General features: G+C 45.0%; 1 protein-coding gene across 1 annotated transcript; it reads left to right on the top strand.

Annotated features, from left to right (window-relative positions):
• Positions 1-671: 671 nt before the first annotated feature.
• On the top strand, positions 672-18367 carry CUNH11orf97 (chromosome unknown C11orf97 homolog). Its single transcript, XM_067568166.1, has 4 exons — positions 672-843; positions 2709-2813; positions 15812-15937; positions 16985-18367. The coding sequence occupies exons 1-4, from the start codon at positions 735-737 to the stop codon at positions 16987-16989; spliced, it is 345 nt and encodes a 114-aa protein (XP_067424267.1). The 5' UTR covers positions 672-734; the 3' UTR covers positions 16990-18367.
• The last annotated feature ends 464 nt before the right edge of the window (positions 18368-18831 follow it).

Genomic DNA, 18831 nt, shown 5'->3' with positions numbered 1-18831 from the left:
CTTCTCACCCTGCCGAGCACCTGGCTTTTAAAACGGGTGGAAGACCCCGAAAGTGGGACAGCAAAGGAGCACGGTGTGAGTGTATTTGATGAATTTCTTTTACCCAAAACTGTGACTTCTTTAGATTGTGATGGTGCCTCAAGCGGGACTTTCCGAAGGCAGAGGCAGACACCGGCCCTGCCCTGAGGAGTGCACAGGCGAAGGGGGAGGATGGAGCCGCAGTTTTCTATAGCTTCTGCTTCCTCCGGCACCAGTTCAGGTGCCGCGGGGTGGGTCGAGCAGGGACTGAGGAGCCCGGAGACGTGTCACATTGCTGGGCTAGGGGTCCCCACTGGGTGCCAGGGCCTCCCCGCTGCTCTCCCACCTCGGGCAGGGCCCGGGGCGGGGAGGCTCCTCGGACTTGCAGCGGGGCTTTGAGAGCCTGCGGGGCTGAGACGTGCGAGCTCAGTCAGGAGCAAAGGCCGCAGCCTTCGCCCCCGTCCCGCGGCCTGTCTCCTGAGGCCCCAGCTCCTGCCCCGGGCTGCTCGCCCGGCCTCCCCGCGCCTCGGCCCAGGGGCCCAGCGGGGCCCGAGCCCCCGCCGCCGCCAGGCCCTACCGCGCTGCTGCCCCCAGGGCCCGGGGCTGCCGCTCCTCCCTCCCCCGCCCCTGAGCTCCTATGGCAACCGGCCGGCGCGTCCCGCAGCCGGGCTCGGGGCGGCCGAGAGAGCCGGGCCAGAGGCGGCGGCGGCGGCGGCATGAGGGAGGCGGCCGGGGAGCAGCAGGAGCCGGCGGCCGGGGAAGTGGGGAAGAGCGTCTGTGCCGAGCCCCCGGCGGGGGCGGGGAGCGGCCCCTGCGGCCAGCCCTGTGAGTGATGGAGCAGGCCCGCCACCGCCTGCCCTGGGGTCCCCTGGGCCCGCCACCGCCTGCCCTGGGCTCCCGGCTCCCTCCCATCCCATCCCATCCCCCGGCGGGGGGCGCTGCCCTGCCCTGCCCCGGGGTCCCGGCTCCCTCCCATCCCCCGGTGGGGGGTGGGCTGCCCTGCCCTGGGGTCCTGTGGGCCCGCCACCGCCTGCCTTGGGGTCCGGCTCCCATCCATCCCCCAGCACGGCCACTTTTGCCTTGCCCTGCCTGGCCCCTATGGTCACATGTTCCATTCATTCCCCTGCAGGGGGCACAGCCTTGCCCTGGGGTCCCAGGCTGGCTTCCATCCATTCCCCTAAGAGGGCACCGTCCTGCCCTGGGATCCCATCTCCCCATCCATTCCCCAGTAGCGGGCACAGCCCTGGCCCTGGTAGTGTCACCTTAACTCTCCTTCCCCAACCATCCCTTACGAGGTTCTCACCCCATCTTCTCTGGCCCTCACTGTAGGTAGGGGGCACTGCCTCCCCAGAGGTCCCAAACACCTCATTACCCCCTAGGAATCACTATTATTTCCCTAGTGGTCTCACCCCTTCCCAACCCATCCATCCCTGCAGTGCTTTCCCTCCAGGGTGTCTCCCAAGATCTCCTTGTAAAAGGCTTTACACTGTTCCTTGGTAGTCTCTCCTGCCCCTTCACCCTTCCTCCTATCTTATCCTACCGCATCCCCACCCTGTAGTGAGTACTAGCCTCCACCAGGGAGTCTCAGACATCCCCGCCCTGCAGAGGACGCTATCTTTTCCTTGGTCAGGAGTGTGACCTGCCCCCTCACCCTATGATTAACCACACACCCCCGCCCCCATTGCCATTCCCCTGGGCTCTCCATGAGCTGGAACAGTTTTATGGGATCATATAGGCTGCCAATAGCAGCCTATGGCAACAAGTCTCAGAGCCCAGGTCTACAGACTCTGGCTCCTTGAGCTCACATACAGCACTAAAAATAGCTGTTTACACAGCAGCTCAGGTTGGAGGGCCTGGAAGAGTGGAGTGGGAGTGGGGCTTCAGAACCTGAGCTCCAGCTGTTTTTAGTGCTGTAGTGTGAGCTCCAGCTAAGTCTGTGGACCCAGGCTCCAAGTCTCACTGCTGCGGGCTGCTGTTTGCAGTGTAGATGTACCATTGTCTCAAAGTTTTAGTGCCATGTCATGATGGTTCAGTAAATCAAGCACAGTCTTGCACGTTCTGAACTCTTGACTTATGAGGAGAGGCTGAGGGAACTAGGCTTGTTTAGTCTGCAGAAGAGAAGAGTGAGGGGGAATTGACAGCAGCCTTCAACTACCTGAAGTGGAGTTCCAGGGAGGATGGAGCTAGGTTGTTTTTGGTGGTGGCAGATGACAGAACAAGGAGCAATGGTCTCAAGTTGCAGTGGGGGAGGTCTAGGCTGTATATTAGGACAAACATTTTCACTGGGAGCGTGGTGAAGCATTGGAATGAGTTACCTGGGGAGGTGGTGGAATCTCCATCCTTAGAGGCCCAGCTTGACAAAGCCCTGGCTAGGATAATTTAGTTGGGGTTGGTCCTGCTTTGAGCAGTGAGTTGGACTAGATGACCTCCTGAGGTCCTTCCCAACCCTAATCTGCTATGATTCTATGATTAACCCTGCAAAGGTTTACTAACAGTTCCCCTGTGTCATAGTATTGAGAGCCACTCACGCTTGGAATATCTGGGCCTGATTGCATATCATGGGATATCTGTAAATGATGATAAATAGGCAGGTGTATTAAAAACACCAATAGAGTAGGATAAAACAGGATGTATATTAACATTTTGGGGCTTTAAAATAACCAATCTTTTGCAATATGTTTTGCAAACAGGGAAGAAATTTGTATATGTTGAGCCACCTAAAAGAGTTAAGGAAGTACTTGAAGAAGAGCTTTATTTTCAGAGAGATGGATGCCAAATTAAACATCCAGCTGCAGGTAATCTCTATAGTCAGCAAATAAGAAGTGTTTGTCTGGTAAATGAAAACTAAAATGCTGATGAGAGAATATTCTGAAAACCACGTCAGTTAATTAAGGCAAAACCATGATGTTGATTATCATCATTATGGGAATATACAAAACTTGGAGAAATCCCTATGGTCCATTATTTGTTCCATCATTCTAAAACTGGGGGAATATACAGAACACAGAGAAGTCCATACAGTTCATCAGCTTGACATTTTAGCAATTTAGAACGTGGAAAAGACCATGTGGTCCAGGAATCTGATATTGATCAAATTTACTTATGACAAATATACTATGTTACCTTGTTGACACCATTGGACAGAGAAAGCAGCTCTTTCCCTTTATTTCTTAAATACTGGGTTCAGGCATCCAGTGGCATATTTCTAATTCCATATTTTATTAAATTAAATTGCAACTACTCAGACAATGGACTTAGGAACATGTCTGATTTGCTTGTGGCACTGCAGGAGGTTTACTCTAGTCTCGAATTCCCATTTGAAGTGTAATTGCAAGGGGCAAAAGTGTGTTTTTAAAATATAACACCTAGACTACGGGAGGAAAAGAGATCTCTGCTTCCTAGTCAGCTCTGCAACTTGCCACTTGGGATATGAATGTTATTTTTAATGTATTGGTTTCCAGGACATTTCAGTCTTTCCATTGAGTAAGTCAGACTGCTACAGAACCAGGATCTGCAGCAACATTTTAGAGCTTGCACAGCTCCAAGGGTACTTTCTGGATATGACCAACTGTATTTAAATAAATCCTATATTAGGTCCCAAAACATACCTTGAGTATCATTTTCTTCAATTAATTTGCTCCGGTCCATACCCACTTGAAATAATTTTAAGAACATATGATCTGTCTATGTTTAAATCACATATTTAAAAACATATCCTTGTGGCTCTTTTATTTTTTAAGATCTCTCCAGCCTGTTTGAATCTATTAACAGAATTTCCCAAATTCCATCATTTGAGACTAAAATTGTCCTGCACAAACAAGGATATGGTTTCCTCTTTAGTGTCCTATCTCAGCGCTGCTAATGATTGTATGTCACATATAGAGAGGGTGCTTCTGTAATTATCATTTTCCAGATAGGTTTCACTTATGCTATTGTTATACTGTACCTTTCCTTTCAATATATGACTAGGCTTTGAAGAATTAGATTTTTATCCATAAATATAGGTAAATGGTGATTCCACTGTACACACAGAAACCGATGAAAAAATATTTCCATTAATAATAATAAAAATTTACACATAGGCAAAGTAAGGTAAGTGCTGCTTGAGAACTTATTAGAGTTTGATTTAAGACTATTCACTTTGAATATTTTGATATGTGATGTTGACAATTTGTTTTAACAGCTATAAAGCTCTAGCTTTTTGAATCTATGTTTACTGTCATTAAATAATTATTTGACCCCAGCCACAGAATTTCCCGCAACTGTTGAAAATTCGTATAAATAAAAATGAAAAAATGCTTTAAAACATTGATATTCTCCGTCAAAATTATTTTTAAAAAATCAAATTCTGCCAAGCCTGTATACGACCAAAAGTTAAATTCAGAGGTAAATCTAAAATGTATTCTCGATCTTCTAATCCCCTTAATATGTTAATTACACCTCTCTAGATTCATTATAACTCAGTTTTATTCTTCACGGCAAAACAGTTGTGTTTTTTACATTGAGAAAGCTATCTTGATGTAAAATCCTAATGGAGTCAAGACATATTTACCCCAATATAGCTACTCAAGGTCAGTACTCCACCTTGGGAGCTAGCTATATTGAGTTAAAAACTACAGTGCCTTGTCTACACTGGGATTTTACACTCAGATGGCTTTCCTGGTGTAAAAAAACAACTTTTTTCAGTGAAGACATAGGGCCAAATTCACATGGGAGGCTGTGTGAATTTCCTAGCACACTGTTTGCTTGCTAAACGTTAATCTTCTGTGTTCTCAATATACCCTAAATTCCCTTTCTGTGAAGAACAAACATACCTCTTCCACCCTGAATGGAGACTTTGGGGCAAGAATTCCTGACTCCTACCAAATCCTTATTATGCAACATTGCAATGGTCTGTGAGCAGAGAGGGTGAGACCTCTAACTTGCAAACTGAAGACCCAATCTTGCATTACTTGCATACATACTCAACATTCCTATTGAAGTCAGTGTGAGTTTTGGGTGTGCTGGGAGGGCAAGATTTTGCCATCAAGCCATGGGACTTGATCACATTGCTGCTTAAGGAGATCCATAGTCATATACCAGATTGGGAATAAGGAAGGAGGATGTTTGGAAGATCTCTCTGAAACATTCTTTGAACATTTTGTTAGCCCATGTCACTGAGTGGTTTTTTCATTATTAAATTGCTTTTGAAATCTCCATTAAATTACACTGAAAGGCATCGTTTTTGTTTGCTTGTTTAATTATTGTTTAGCCTTTAAACAGTTGTTTGATGACTGTGTTTTCCTACAGCTAAGCCCAGCAGATCTGACTGGTAGCTGATGTGAAGAACTATTGGTAAATTAAGTTTAAACAGTGCCTTTTTGCTATCTGCTCTCTCAGGCTGTTTTTTTCTTGCCCAATAGGCAATTGCAGATTTGGCCAAACTCCCCACCTCATTTAACCTGCCTTTTATAGATCAGTAAGATTTTGAATGTTTTAAATTCAGCTGTGAGCACATACTGTCATCTAGCAGCATTGCTGCATAACTGTGAAATGTTGGGAAGCATAAAATCATTGACGTTAGAGATGGAAAAGGCTACGTCGGTCATTTACCCCAATTCCCGGCAGGTGCAAGATTGCCCTAACAGTACATTTTAATCAAACATTTGCACAATGATTAAAATAAATGTGTTATTTTTGGAGTGAACATTAGTTTTAATATTATTTACTGAATCTACCATACCTACTTAGTTCATCCAGGGAAATGTGTTTTTACAACATATCACCCAGGTCATCCATCCGTTTTGTAATAGAGTCCATATATAAAAGGTACGTGGCACATTTCCTTCCTTAGTGTAAATGGTCATTTGAAATGAACATATTAATGAGAAATCTGTCTGATTCTCCAACAGGCAGGGCCAAGTAAAATGCATTTAAATTCACACAAGACCATTAGAGGATCTGATCTAGAAAAGTACTGAGTACTCTCAACTACTATTGACTTCATCATGGGTTGAGGATGCACAGTATAACATGGGACTGGGTCCTTAGCTTTTAATAGGCTTATACAGTATAATTGTAATAGTGTCCAATTCCTTGTACATAGTATCACAAAAGATTTTTTTCTTTAATCATTACGATATGCTGTTTAATATCATCATGGTACTAGGTTAAAATCAGTTTGAATTCTTGTTAATAAAACACTTTCTACATGAGTTATTCACTTTTCAAGAATCTCTCCAAGCTTAAGGAGAGTTGAATTTGCTGTTATTTTAAAATATGCTTACACCTGAGTTGTCTGTCTAAAAACCTTATTCTCATCATATTTCTTGCAGAACCTGTTAATTTTTCAGGGGGCTGGATGGGCAGTCGTCTTGGATAAAAAGACTTTAGCCTTAGATGGGAGAAGCTATAGAAAGTCAGTGTTTTTATTATAAGTAGGGTGACCAGATAGCAAGTGTGAAAAATTGGGACAGAGTGTGGGAGGTAATAGGTGCCTATTTAAGACAAAGCCCCAACTATCAGGACTGTCCCTATAAAATTGGGATATCTGATCACCTTAATTGTAATATAAATCACCAGCACACTTAAGAACATAAGAATGACCATTCTGGGTCAGACCAATGGTCCATCTAGCCCAGTATCCTGTCTTCCAACAGTGGCCAATGCCAGGTGCTTCAGAGGGAATGAATAGCACTGGTAATGAGGTCTTCTTCAGGTCTGGGAAAGATGCTCCCAGTGTCAGCAAAATGTAAGATGGACAGAGTGTTTAGCATAAGTAGTTAGACCATTCAAGGTTGACTACATCTTTGTAGTCATAGGACAAAAAGAGAGGTTTAGTGGGTTACAGATTGCTGTAATAAGCTATAAATTCAGTGTCTCTGTTCAGTCCATGATTTTTGGTGTCTAGCAGAGTAATTAATTTAAGTTCCCAGCCTCATCTTTTGAAAGTGTTTTGCAAGTTTTGAGCATGAGGACTGATAGGTCAGATATAGAGTGATCCCACTGTGAAAAGCATTCACCCTCAGGTCATTTTTGTGTTTTAACAAAAGATGTGTTTTTGTCTTTTAACGTTTTCTTTTGTGAGTTCATTCAAGAGCACAGTGATTGTCCGGTTTCACCCACATAGTTACTATTGGGACATTTAGTGCACTAGATGAGGTACCCCACACATAGGTGCTGGAACTAGGGGTGCTGAGGGTACGGCCACACCCTCTGGCTTGAAGTGATTTCCATCGTATACATAGTTTACAGTTCGATTCAATGGCTGTCAGCATCCCCACTATACAAATTGTTCCAGCACTCCTGCTGCCACATGTTGTGGTGGGCATGTGTAGGACCCATGGATCTTGAAAGGTTTGTTGTGGGAAGTGTTGATCATTGTAGCAGTGGATATATGTCTTTAGGTTTTGCATCTGTTGTTCTGGCAGGTCTGGTGCTGCTTTGAGTTGGTGTGTCCTGATCTGTGGAGATCTTGCTTCTGATGAATAGCCTGGAGAGCTTGAGGGATTGTTTGAAGGCCAGAAGGGTGGGTTCAGGAAAGATTTCTTTCAGGATGGGGTCCCCATCGAGTATGGGTTTGTAGTTGTTTGATAATACCTAAGGCTATGAGTTGGTCATGGAGGTCACAGATTCCATGATTTTACAGGACCACCACAACTTCAGCCCCAACGGGGGGTCTTGGGCCGTTGGCCCCAGGTGGGGAGGAACGGGGTCTGAGACTTCTGTGATTTATTGTTTATTGCTCGTGTCTTGTCTGTGAGATTTACTAAAAATACCCATGACAAAATCTTAGCCTTGTGATACCCCATATGGATTCCAGTGTGGGGTGATAGATGACATCGAGGGTTGTTTATCACAGGGGGTTTTATTTCTGTATTGAAGCAGATTCTTTCAGGGTATTTGGGTGGCCCATTCCATGACGTGATCTACTTCTCTGGAGTGTCCTTGGTTGGTGAAGGCAGTTTTGAGTGTTTTAAGGAGTATATCCCGGACTTTCTCCTCAGAGCACATTGATGTGTTTGGGGTGGTTACTGGATCTATGAAGGTAGGTGTGGTGATCCAGGAGTTTCCTGTATATAGTTGTCTATAGGGTTCCATTGTTGAAGCTGATCATGGTGTCTAGGAAGCTGATACTGGTATGGGAGTGTTCTAGAGAGAGTTTAATGGACGGGTGGTGGTTGAAGTTGTGCTGGAAATCTATGAGGGAGTTCAAGGCCTTGTCTACACTACACAGTTTTGTCGACAAAAATCAGCTTTCGTCAACAAAACAGTGGAGGTGTACACACTGAAATGCTCCTCCCACCAATGTAACTCCACTGCTATGCCGACATAATAAAACCATCTCGACAAGAGGTATAAGGCTTTTTGCAATGTAGTTAGACTGAGATAACGTCAGTGCAGACACTGCACTTGGTTATGTCATCTTAATTGGCCTCCAAGAGGTGTCCCACAATGCCCATCTTGACCACTCTGGTCAGCAGTTTGAATTCCGCTGCCCTAAAGGCACACAGGTATGCACCCCTCCCCCATTTAAAGGCCTGAGAATTTTTTTAATTGCTCTTCCTGTTTGCTCAGTGTTCACAGTTCACACATCATCTTCCCAGCTGACCATGCTGGCTTTACACAGCAGACGCACTTCCACATGGGGAACACCAAAGCTGTTAGATCTCCTGGGCAAATGGGGAGAGGAGGCTGTGCAGCCACAGCTTCACTTTAGCTGTAGGAACTTTGATACCTACAGGCTGATTGCTAATGGCATGCAGGAGAAGGGGCATGAAAGGGACATGCTGCAGTGCCATGATAAGATGAAGGAGCTGAGGCAGGTGTACTAGAAGGCAAGGGAGGCCAACTGTTGCTCTAGTATGGTGCTGAAGATATGCTGTTTCTACAATGAGCTGCACGCCATCCTCAGTGGTGACCCCACTTCCACTGCCAAGAGCTCCGTGAATAATTCGGGGGGACTGAAGGCAGCGGCCAACGGACGCAATCCCGAGGATGAAGTGGTGGACAAGGAAGTGGAGCTGAAGGATGATGTGGAGCACACGACACGGTCATCCAATGGCATGGCCACTCTGACTCTGGCGCACAGGATGCAGAAGAGGGGAGTTCTGGTAAGTGCTCATTTTGCTTTGATACTGTACAGTGAGAGGAGATTGAGCTCTCATGTACTTCCTTATATGGTAGAGGAAGGATAAGGGACAGAAATTAACAACAGTGCCTGTGCATCTACGCAGTGGGGCCATGGCAGAAAAGTTCATTAATGTACACCGGGATGTCCCGGGAATCCTCCACCTAGATCTCTAGGAAACTTTCCTATAGGTAGTCTGCAATCCTCTGGCAAAGGTTCCTTGGTGGAGTTGCCTTGTTTCTCTCCCCGCTGTAGGAAACTTTGCTGCACTACCTGGCAATTATTTCTGCAGGGACCAGAGCAGCACACAGGCAAGCAGCATATGGAGCCAGTCTGAAGCCACATGCATGCAGGAAGATGCACCCTTGCATCCGGGTTACCCTTAGGAGTGAGATATTGGGTTCAAATTCCCTAGCCTTTGGAAAAGGGTACCAATATTCAGAATAATCTCCCTAGGTGTTTGTAGTAACCCCCTTTGCAAATCACCCAGATCATTTGTCCTTTGCCAATTCCTCCTTCCCATCTCCCCAGGGAACTCACCATATTTGGGACTCATGCTGAGCTGTGTGTTAGCCAAGGGACAGCGAGAAAGAGCTGTGTGTATCTTTTGTGATTCATGGCTGTGAACGCACTCAATACTGTCTCTGATCATTGTTTCTTTGACTTCTGCAGATGTGCCCATGAGGACCCACTCCTCCACGCCAGTGGAGCACCTCCATCAGATAAGGTGTTGAACCAGGAGGAGTAAGGAGGATATGTTTTGTGAAGTGCTGCAGTCAACAGATACAGCACATAGCGAAACAAGGGTGTGAAGGGAGACAATTAATGAAGGACTTGGGTTGGATAGCCTGGAAAGGAGAGAGAGGCAGGACTGGATGATAAAGCTCCTGGAAGTCCCTCATTATGCTGCAGTCTGAGCATATCCCTTCACAACTGCGGCCAGTACAGAGCTCCATTCCATGCCTTCCCCAAACTCCCCTACCGCATTCCTTGCAAGTTCCTGGTTCCTCACAGTATCCTATGCATGCCATGCCTAGAGACTGGTTTCACAATGAAAGCTTAAGTTACACACAGCTGTGAGAGCCCTAACTGAGAGACTGTTCCTCATTGCCATATCCTGTTATTAAATTTGAGTCTTTGATATGAAATGAGTCTTTATTTGTGTCATACACATGTCAGTCAGTGGGTATAGGCAGGAATATTTGCTCAGTACAATTAACGCTCAGGAAGCAAGCACTACAGGAGTCATTAAAGGCGGCAAGTAAACATTGCCTGGCTGACTGCATCACTAAAGACACATTACTGGGAATCATTGTCAAAATGCTCCTTCAAGGCCTCCCTGATTCAAATAGCCACCTGCTGTGCCCCTTGAATTGCCCTCGTATCTGGCTGCTCAAATTTAGCAGCCAGCCATCCAGTGACCCATCTGTGGAGAAACTTTTCCCCTTCACTTCACAAATATTATCCAAAGTACAGCAGGCCGCAATGACCATGACAATATTTTCCTCATTGAGGTCTAACTAGCAAAAAAGGCAGTGCCAGCTAACTTTTAATCGACCAAAAGCACATTCAATGGTCATTCGGCGCCTGTGGAGCCTGTTGTTGATGCTCCTTGCTGCATCTAGGTTCCCAGTGTAAGGCTTCATGAGCCACTGGAGCAAGTGGTAGTCTGGATCTCCAAGGATCACTATGGGCATTTCCACATCCCTCATTGGAATCTTCTGGTCTGGAAAGGAAGTCCCAGCAAGCAGCTTTCTATAGAGTTCAGTGTTCTAGAAGATGCATACATCATGCACCTTCCCTTACCATCTTGCAGTGATGTCAGTGAAACAGTCCCAGTGATCCACCAGTGCCTGCAAGACCATGGAGAAGTAGCGCTTTCAGTTAATGTACATCAGTCGCAAGATGAGCTGGGGCCAAAACTGGGATATGCATTCTATTTATCACCCCAACACAGTTAGGGGATCCCATTGCCTCAAAGCTATCAATTATTTCCTGCACATTACCGAGAGCCACAGTCCTTAAATGGCCCTGCACCCTTGTATCACGGCAACCCCCACAGTAGACTTTCCAACTCCAAACTGATTTGCAACTGACCGGTAGCAGTCTGGAGTTGCCACCTTCCATACAGCAATCACTGCTCACTTTTCCACAGTGAGGGCAGCTCTCATTCTGGTGTCTTTGCACCGCAGTGCTGGGGTGAATGCCACACAGAGTTCCAGGAAAACGGATTTGTGCATCTGAAAGTTCTGCAGCCACTGCTCGTCATCCCATACATGCATCACGATGCAACCCCACCACTCAGTGCTTGTTTCCTGAGCCCAGTACTGACTGTCCGTCATATGCAGTTGTTCCTTGAATGCCAGCAACAATCTTGAATTATTTGTTTCCTTGGGAGACAGCAGGGCAGGCATCACTGATTCACTGTCTGATTTACAGCTCATGAAATACTGCAGGACTGGTTGCATTGCATTCGTAACACTCATCACCAGACTGGTCAACAGTTCAGGATCCATCCTGTCAGACAGAGATGGCGGGTGCACAGTTTACAAGGGCTGTTAAAAAACAGCACAAAACGAAGTTGGAAGCTCATGAAATGATGGGACAGAAAGAACTGCATCATGGGATGGTGAGCATGCCCCCAAGATGCACTGCAATCCATTCCCAGAGCTCCCAGTGGCAGAGGGTGACAGAGGGTGGCGAGTTGCACAGTGGGATAGCTAGCCATGATGCAGTGCTCTCTGTTGATGCCAGAGCAATGAATGTGGGCGTGCTCCGCCAACACATGGAGCGTTGTGTGGATGTGGACAACTGATGTAATTAAAGCGGCTTACGATCATCGACATAACTTAAGTCGACTTAACTCTGTAGTGTAAACATGACTTCAGTCATCTCTTCAGAGGCTGAAAATATCATCAAGGTGTCTCAGGTATATTATGGGTTTGTGGAGCATTTGTCCAGAAATTTTTCTTCAAGGTGACCCATGAAGAGGTTGGTATAATGGGGAGCCATCCTCATACCCTTGGGTGTTACCATGGTTTGAACAAAGTGTTTATTGTTGAATGTAAAATTGTTAGCGGTGAGGATGAAATGGATGAGTCTAGTGATGTGTTTGGGGTGGATAGCTGAGAGTTGTCCATTGTCTTGTAAATATTTGAGGCAGGCAGCTATGATGTAATTGTGGGGGATGCTGGTGTATAGGGAAGTGACATCCATGGTGGCAAGGATGGTGTTCTGAGGGAGGTTGTTATTGTTGCAGAGTTTGTGGAGGAAGTTGGTTGAGTCCTGGAGGAAGCTGGGCCTTTGTGTAGTGAGTGGTTTGAAGATGGTTTTTATGAGTCCCGATATTCCTTCAGTAAGAGTGCCATGGCCAGATATGATGAGTCTGCCTGGGTTCCCTTGTTTGTGTATCTTGGCAAGCATGTAGAAGATCCCTGGGGTAGATTCTTGGGGGATGAGTTAGTAGATCTACTCTTGGTGTTGTTTGGTTGGAAGGATTTGATGATAACCTTAAATTCATGGGTAAATTGTGGTGTGGGGTCTTCTTTTAGTTCTTTATAGTAGGTGATGTTGGAGAGTTGTTGGTTGGCCTCATTAACAAAAACACCATATCACTTGTGGGTGAACACTTTGCACAAAGTGATCATTCTGTATCTGACTTGTCAGTCCCCATATTCAAAGGAAACCTGCACAACACTTTCAAAAGACAAGTCTGGGACTGGGAGCTTAAATTCATAACTTTACTAGTCACTAAAAATCATGGAGTGAATAGAGAGACTGGATTTATGGTTTATCACAACAATCTGTAACCCACTAACAAGCCACATCCCTCCCCTACACCAACTGCCTTCCCCTCCTCTCCCCATTTCCTCCCTATGACTGGAGGAGTTTTAACAGGCCACTTCACCTTGAATGGTCTCTTGAAATATGTTAATTACATATGCTAAACAATCTGGTCCACCTTGTATTTAACAGTGACATTGTAAGGCAGTGGTTCCCAATCTTTTTGGCTTGAGGGCCACAGATATCATTTTTATAACCCTGAAGAGCAACCAGTCTCTGCCAGCAGGTCCTTCCCCCCTCCACTACAGCCAGACAGAAGGAGTTCACCGAGGAGGCTCCTCGCTCATCTCCCGTCTCCCTGATCGCAGCAGGGAAACGGCACACATTCTGTAGCCCCATGCGCTCCACCTGGGTTCCTAGGCAGTAGCTCCCTTCTGCAGACAGGAAGATCAATGCACCCCCACCACGGCTCCAGCAGGGTCCCCAGCACCTAGGGACCCAGGCAGAGCACTTCGTCATGCTCCCTGCTACAGCCAGAGGGAGGAGAGCGTTGATCTCCCATCTCCTTGGCTGCAGCAAAGATCCCTGCAGAAACGCGTTCTACCTAGGTCCTTAGGCAGCAGCTCCCTTCTATAGCCTGCAGGAAGGGAGCCACGGGCCATTTTGAAAACCGCCACAGACCACTTTTGGCTCCCAGGCCACAGGTTGGGAACCACCGCTCTAAGGCCTTGTCTACACTACAAAGTTAGGTCGACGTAAGGCGGCTTATATTGACCTAACTCTGTAAGTGCCTGCACTACAACATTGCTCCTGCCGATGTAAGTCACCCACTACACTGATCTAATAACTCCACTCTGTGAGACATGTAGCGCTTAGGTCGATGTAGCTAGAGCGACGCAGTGTCTTTGTAGACACTGCGATAAACCTGTTGGCTGTCAGCCCTGCGTGGGGCCCACAGCTGGAGCCCCCATTCCACCCCAGGGCCGACAACCAGAGCTGTCAGGAAGCTCCAGGGCAGGGGAGGGCTTCCTCAGTGTCCCAGCGCACAGCTGACAGTTCAGGCTGTTGGCTCCCTGACGGGACCCCAGCTGTCAGTGCCTCCCAATGCCCCACACAGTTCATTTGGTGGAAGTGCCTGGTGAGGACATGCACCATGACACAGGGGAATAGTGTGGACATGTACCACCACAGCTGTACATTGACCTAATTTAGGCTGATTTAATTTTGTAATCTAGACTTGCCTTAAGACTGGTGCAGTTGAGCTGCTGGTTGGCTTTTTTTTTAAGTGTAAATAAGCCGTCAGTTTTTCTGCTGCTTCCATTTGTATCCAGTAGATAGTGATGATGTATAAAAACTTTCCTTAATCCTTTTCTATTGGAGGCTTTTTAGATTTGATTCATTTCAAGGATTGTATTTCATTATTTGCCCCTACTATCAGTTGGGATTCCCCCTTTTAAACAATTTCTATTAATTTTCCAAGATTATACCTGATTTATATCTTTCAACATGTCTCCTTCTTTGTGCCAGACAGTTCCTATTACTTTAAGAATGCAATAATTATTTATAATGATAACCAACATAATCTTTATAACCTTCTAAATTTGGAGGACGTACTCTGTACATTCATTGATTATACTGAGTATTTCACATTATTTTAGGACTTACAATAGAACAAGAGACATTTTCCACATATACAAGGATATAAAGATCAAACTCACAAGGCAAACAAATGTGCAGATTCTAATTTGGGGTGAAAGGCATATTATTCACAGATTCTTTGATTTACAAGGAAACAATGTATAGTTTATAATTTGGGGTGAAAAAATATGACTTTGATTTCTTGGGGAAACTGTGTGCCCAATTTGACCTTCAATTTTATAGCCACATTTCTAGTTTGTTTAATTTGCCCCTTCGCACCCATCTCTTCTTGAGCCACTCAACATGCACAGGAAAGCAGGGTGTGACTCTTGTTTGGCAACTGGGAATTTTTTAGCTAGCTTGGGAGGGAGAAAGAGATTTATACATTTGCAAATAACGAAAGATTCTTGCCTAGATAATTAGCTTACCCTCATTTAACCATTTTAGTTTCTATGATTAGGAGGGGAACACCTGATCTTGGCTGATCTATTCTGTGAGTTCTTAAATAAAGTGTCTGACCTGGTGTGAACCATTTTCTTATTGTCTTCACAGGTGGATCCTATTTTGGGATAAGCAGAGATGGGATAGCTTTTCTAATTGTTGAGGGCCAGAAGAAATCATTAGTTATTAAGCAGTGAAGGCATATCAGTCCTATATATCCCTTACAATAAGAGCACTCAACTGACTTCCTCCATATGGTTCATTATTTGATTTACTTCTGTCATGTTACTATTATTTATCTCAACCCTAAGTTAAATCTATATAACTCTTTTAATTTTTCCTTATATGGACATCTTTCCATGTCTGTGATCATTTTCATTGCCCTTCTCTGGACCTTTTCCATATATATTCTATAGATATAGAGATGGTGTGACCAAAACAGAGAAGAGTGTTCAAGGTGGGATGTATGAAAGGGAAGAACAACCCCCATATCTCAATAGGATAATTTTGGAAATTATTGGGAAAATTAACATTGATTGATGTGAATTGCATAGCATCTGTCAGGAAATAACTCCTTTCAATAACCGCTGTTCCAAAATGCTAGAAAAATAAAGTATATTAAGTTAGTTGTGTGCTATATCTTTTGTGTAGTACTTGTCTACTCCTGGTAAAGTATGTTCTTCCTATTTATTCGATTGACCAAAGATATTTGTTTTAAAAGTGGTTTATATTCATTCTTTTACATGAGCCTAGGTGAAAAGTAAAACAAACCAAGCTAGAACCATCAGTTATAATGGTGTTATTTTAATAAATTATTAACAGTGGCTCTGGAAGGAATTTGGAGCATGAAAAGAAACTTCTCCATGGGAGGCTTGAAGCCAGCATCACAGAACAGAAACAGTTTACTTTCACAGCCCAAGTACTATTCCAGGCATGGAGGAATAAAAAGTAAGAGTCAGTAATCAGTAGTTTTCAACTGTAACACCTCATTTTGCAGTATTAGGGTGACACTACTTTATAATACAAAGACAAACCTATGAAACATATAGCAGCTGTACCTTGTTTGGTTGTATTCTACTTACTCAGGTTCCTATATGACTCCCATTACCTTGGCATCTTGGTATTTTTAACAGATCTTTTTCTTCAACAAGTAGCTGGGCACTAGGCTGGAGACCCTACATAGGAAATCTGCTTAGGGCTGCTTTACTGAGTCACCTTAAGCTTATGTGCTAGAATCTTGCTTGAAGATGCAGAATCATTACTCTTGATACTCCTCCTGCCTGGGCAGGTGACTCTGTGACTAACCTATTAGCAACCCCCTATGAACTATACTTTTTGGCCCATAAATTGTTGGCTTACACCAGGGGTGGGGAACATTTTTGTTGCCAAGGGCCTGATGGTGAACCTTTTTGTTGCCAAGGGCCTGGTGGTGGCCCTGGCGGCGGGCGGGGATTCGGCGGCGGCACAGTTACGTGTGGGGCGGTGCCCGCCGCCGAAATGCCGCCGCCGTTTCCGCCTTTTCGGCGGCGCGGTTTTGCAGTGTCCGCAGGGTTCCGTGGGGCAGTAACCGCCTCTGGACTCCACCCGCCGCCGAAAATGGGCAGACGGCGGCAGGGTTTCGGCGGCAGGGTTTCGGCGGCGCGCACTTCCCGCCCGCCCGCGGGCCGGATCAAATTCTTTCGCGGGCCACATCCGGCCCGCGGGCCAGAGGTTCCCCACCCCTGGCTTACACACAGGTATATACAATATCTCTGCCCTGTTTCCTCCCCAATCTCTACTGTTACTCCCCTCTCCTTCACTCAAAGGTCCCATGTCGTGCTGTGTGTGCACTGTTCCACAGCAGATTTCGACACACTGTGCTGTCTCAGTCTTATCCTGCCACCTTCCAAATATAAAATGTGCTAGAATTCTGAGGCAAAGTCTGTGTTTAAACAAATCCCCTGCCAAGTAGGATATGTACTAATTTCTGTTGTTTCTATATATTTTTTCCTCTAGGATAGCCCCAATGAAAAGCAACGTCTCCCTTTCTGGAAGACGCAGGGCAAGGCAGGCGCCTCCCTTTGTTACCAAGCCTACAATTATTCTGTTCCAGCCAACTCAAAGTACCATAATATAGACTGTGTATTATATTTTGTGTAAAATAAAATAATAAAGCTATCTATATTGGCACCTGATCAGCTCTAGCTGCAGAGCGCTCCAACTAGAAGGTGTTGAATGCGCAAAGGCTTGATTGCCAAACCTGTCCATTTGCAGGCATTGGCAGGTACAGATCAGCTACTTAGGTTTATTGATGCTTTTTAACCTCAAATTAACATATTGGGCAAATAATCTTGTACTAAGGCCTTGTCTGTGTAGAAATATTGTAGCGGTATAGTTAAAGTGGTTCATCTCCCCTGGTGTGGATGCAGTTATAGCAATATAAAGTGCTTATCCCAGTAGAACTTTTTCCCATACAGGAAAGGGGTGTGGGGAATAAGCAATAGTGATATAAGACACCCTTATGAGGGTATAACTGTGTCCACATGGGATCCCCAGGAAAAAGAGGGCAGGGACAAAAGAATGGAAACCAGAGGTGTGAGGGAAGAGGCAAATATCTTGGGGGTAAAGAGAGACAGGGAGAATTTATGGTAAAGAATGGGGAGAGGGTAAAGAGAGAGAAGAGAACCATCCAGAGACCATGCAATATAGGGGAGAGGCAAGAGGGAACAGAGAGACAAGGGAGGCCAAAGTAGGAAAGAGAAGAAGAGGAGGAATAAGGGGAGAGAGGCAACCTAGGGAGAACAAGCAGGGTAGATAACAGAACAAGGGGCAAATAGAAGAGAGGCAAAGAAGGAGAGGGTGGGAGATGCTGCTTTTCAGAGGAAGGAAAGATTCAAATATGAAAGTTAATCAGAAATGAGGAAAAAGCAATAAAATGAGATAGAGGACAGAAAAGGAGGAGGTAAGAGGTGGAAGAGAGGGAAAATCAAGAAAAGAGAATGAATTTCCTATATTTATTTCTGATGCTATATTTTATTGTCTTTCCCTGACATTTGACCTATGGGATGAATTTTCAAAAGCAGCTAGTGGTTTTGGGTGCTCAACTTGAGACACCTTAGCGGGGGCCTAGTTTTCACAAAATGCTGAGCACCTGCCCTGTCAAAATCTGGGCCCTTTTTGATGTCTCCAGTTGGCCACTCCAAATAGCTAGTCACTTCTGAAAATATAGGCTTGTTCGTCTAAAGTGTTGAAGAAAGTTATGGGCTCACTGTTCTGCTCAGTTGTTACTTAATGTTGTATTTCTTAGTCACCTGATATTACTCTAACATCCATGTCTGAGCTAAAAGGAAATCTGCATGTATCTTAGCCAGCATTTCAATTTGGAACTCCACAATACAAGATGCACTTGCCATGTATGAACAGTAAAATGTATTTGAGGGTAAAGTGTAGTTAGTGCTGGTAGTTTTGGCCCTCTTTCTGGCAATTTTACTGTAAAGTGACACCAACCCTCACAGCAAGATAATAAAATAATTGACAATTGCTTTAACCTCCATAGTCTGGGCTAATTTACTGATGGCAGCAGCTTGTAGGCCTAATATTAAGAGACTGTGAATCAATATCTATCCTGATTTAATAAAGGCTGAACATAGATCCCCTCTGTAATGTCTAATATTTACACAGCAAAGTTATTCGGGTGTTAAAGAAGAATAGAAATGGGCACCATGGAACCCATAAATAATAAAATCAATTAACTGTAGCCCTTAGGCATTATTACAGTGAGGTAAAAAGAAATGGTTAATGAGAAATCCATTGTTTACTTATTGATAAGAACAATTAAAGTATATTCCCAATTATTTGTGTCA

Source organism: Emydura macquarii, unplaced genomic scaffold, assembly GCF_026122565.2.
Source record: "Emydura macquarii macquarii isolate MOO-44397 ecotype Brisbane River unplaced genomic scaffold, CSIRO-AGI_Emac_v2 contig_318, whole genome shotgun sequence".
NCBI lineage: Eukaryota > Metazoa > Chordata > Testudines > Chelidae > Emydura > Emydura macquarii.
Note: the sequence above shows the minus strand (reverse complement) of the source record. Positions and strands in the feature narration are given on the sequence as shown.

Bases quoted from the DNA above. Each gene is read 5' to 3' on its own strand.
- CUNH11orf97 (XM_067568166.1), top strand. From the start codon at position 735: ATGAGGGAGGCGGCCGGGGAGCAGCAGGAGCCGGCGGCCGGGGAAGTG. The intron at 844-2,708 runs GTGAGTGATGGA...TTTTGCAAACAG, and splicing joins CGGCCCCTGCGGCCAGCCCT to GGAAGAAATTTGTATATGTT. The intron at 2,814-15,811 runs GTAATCTCTATA...AATTATTAACAG, and splicing joins AATTAAACATCCAGCTGCAG to TGGCTCTGGAAGGAATTTGG.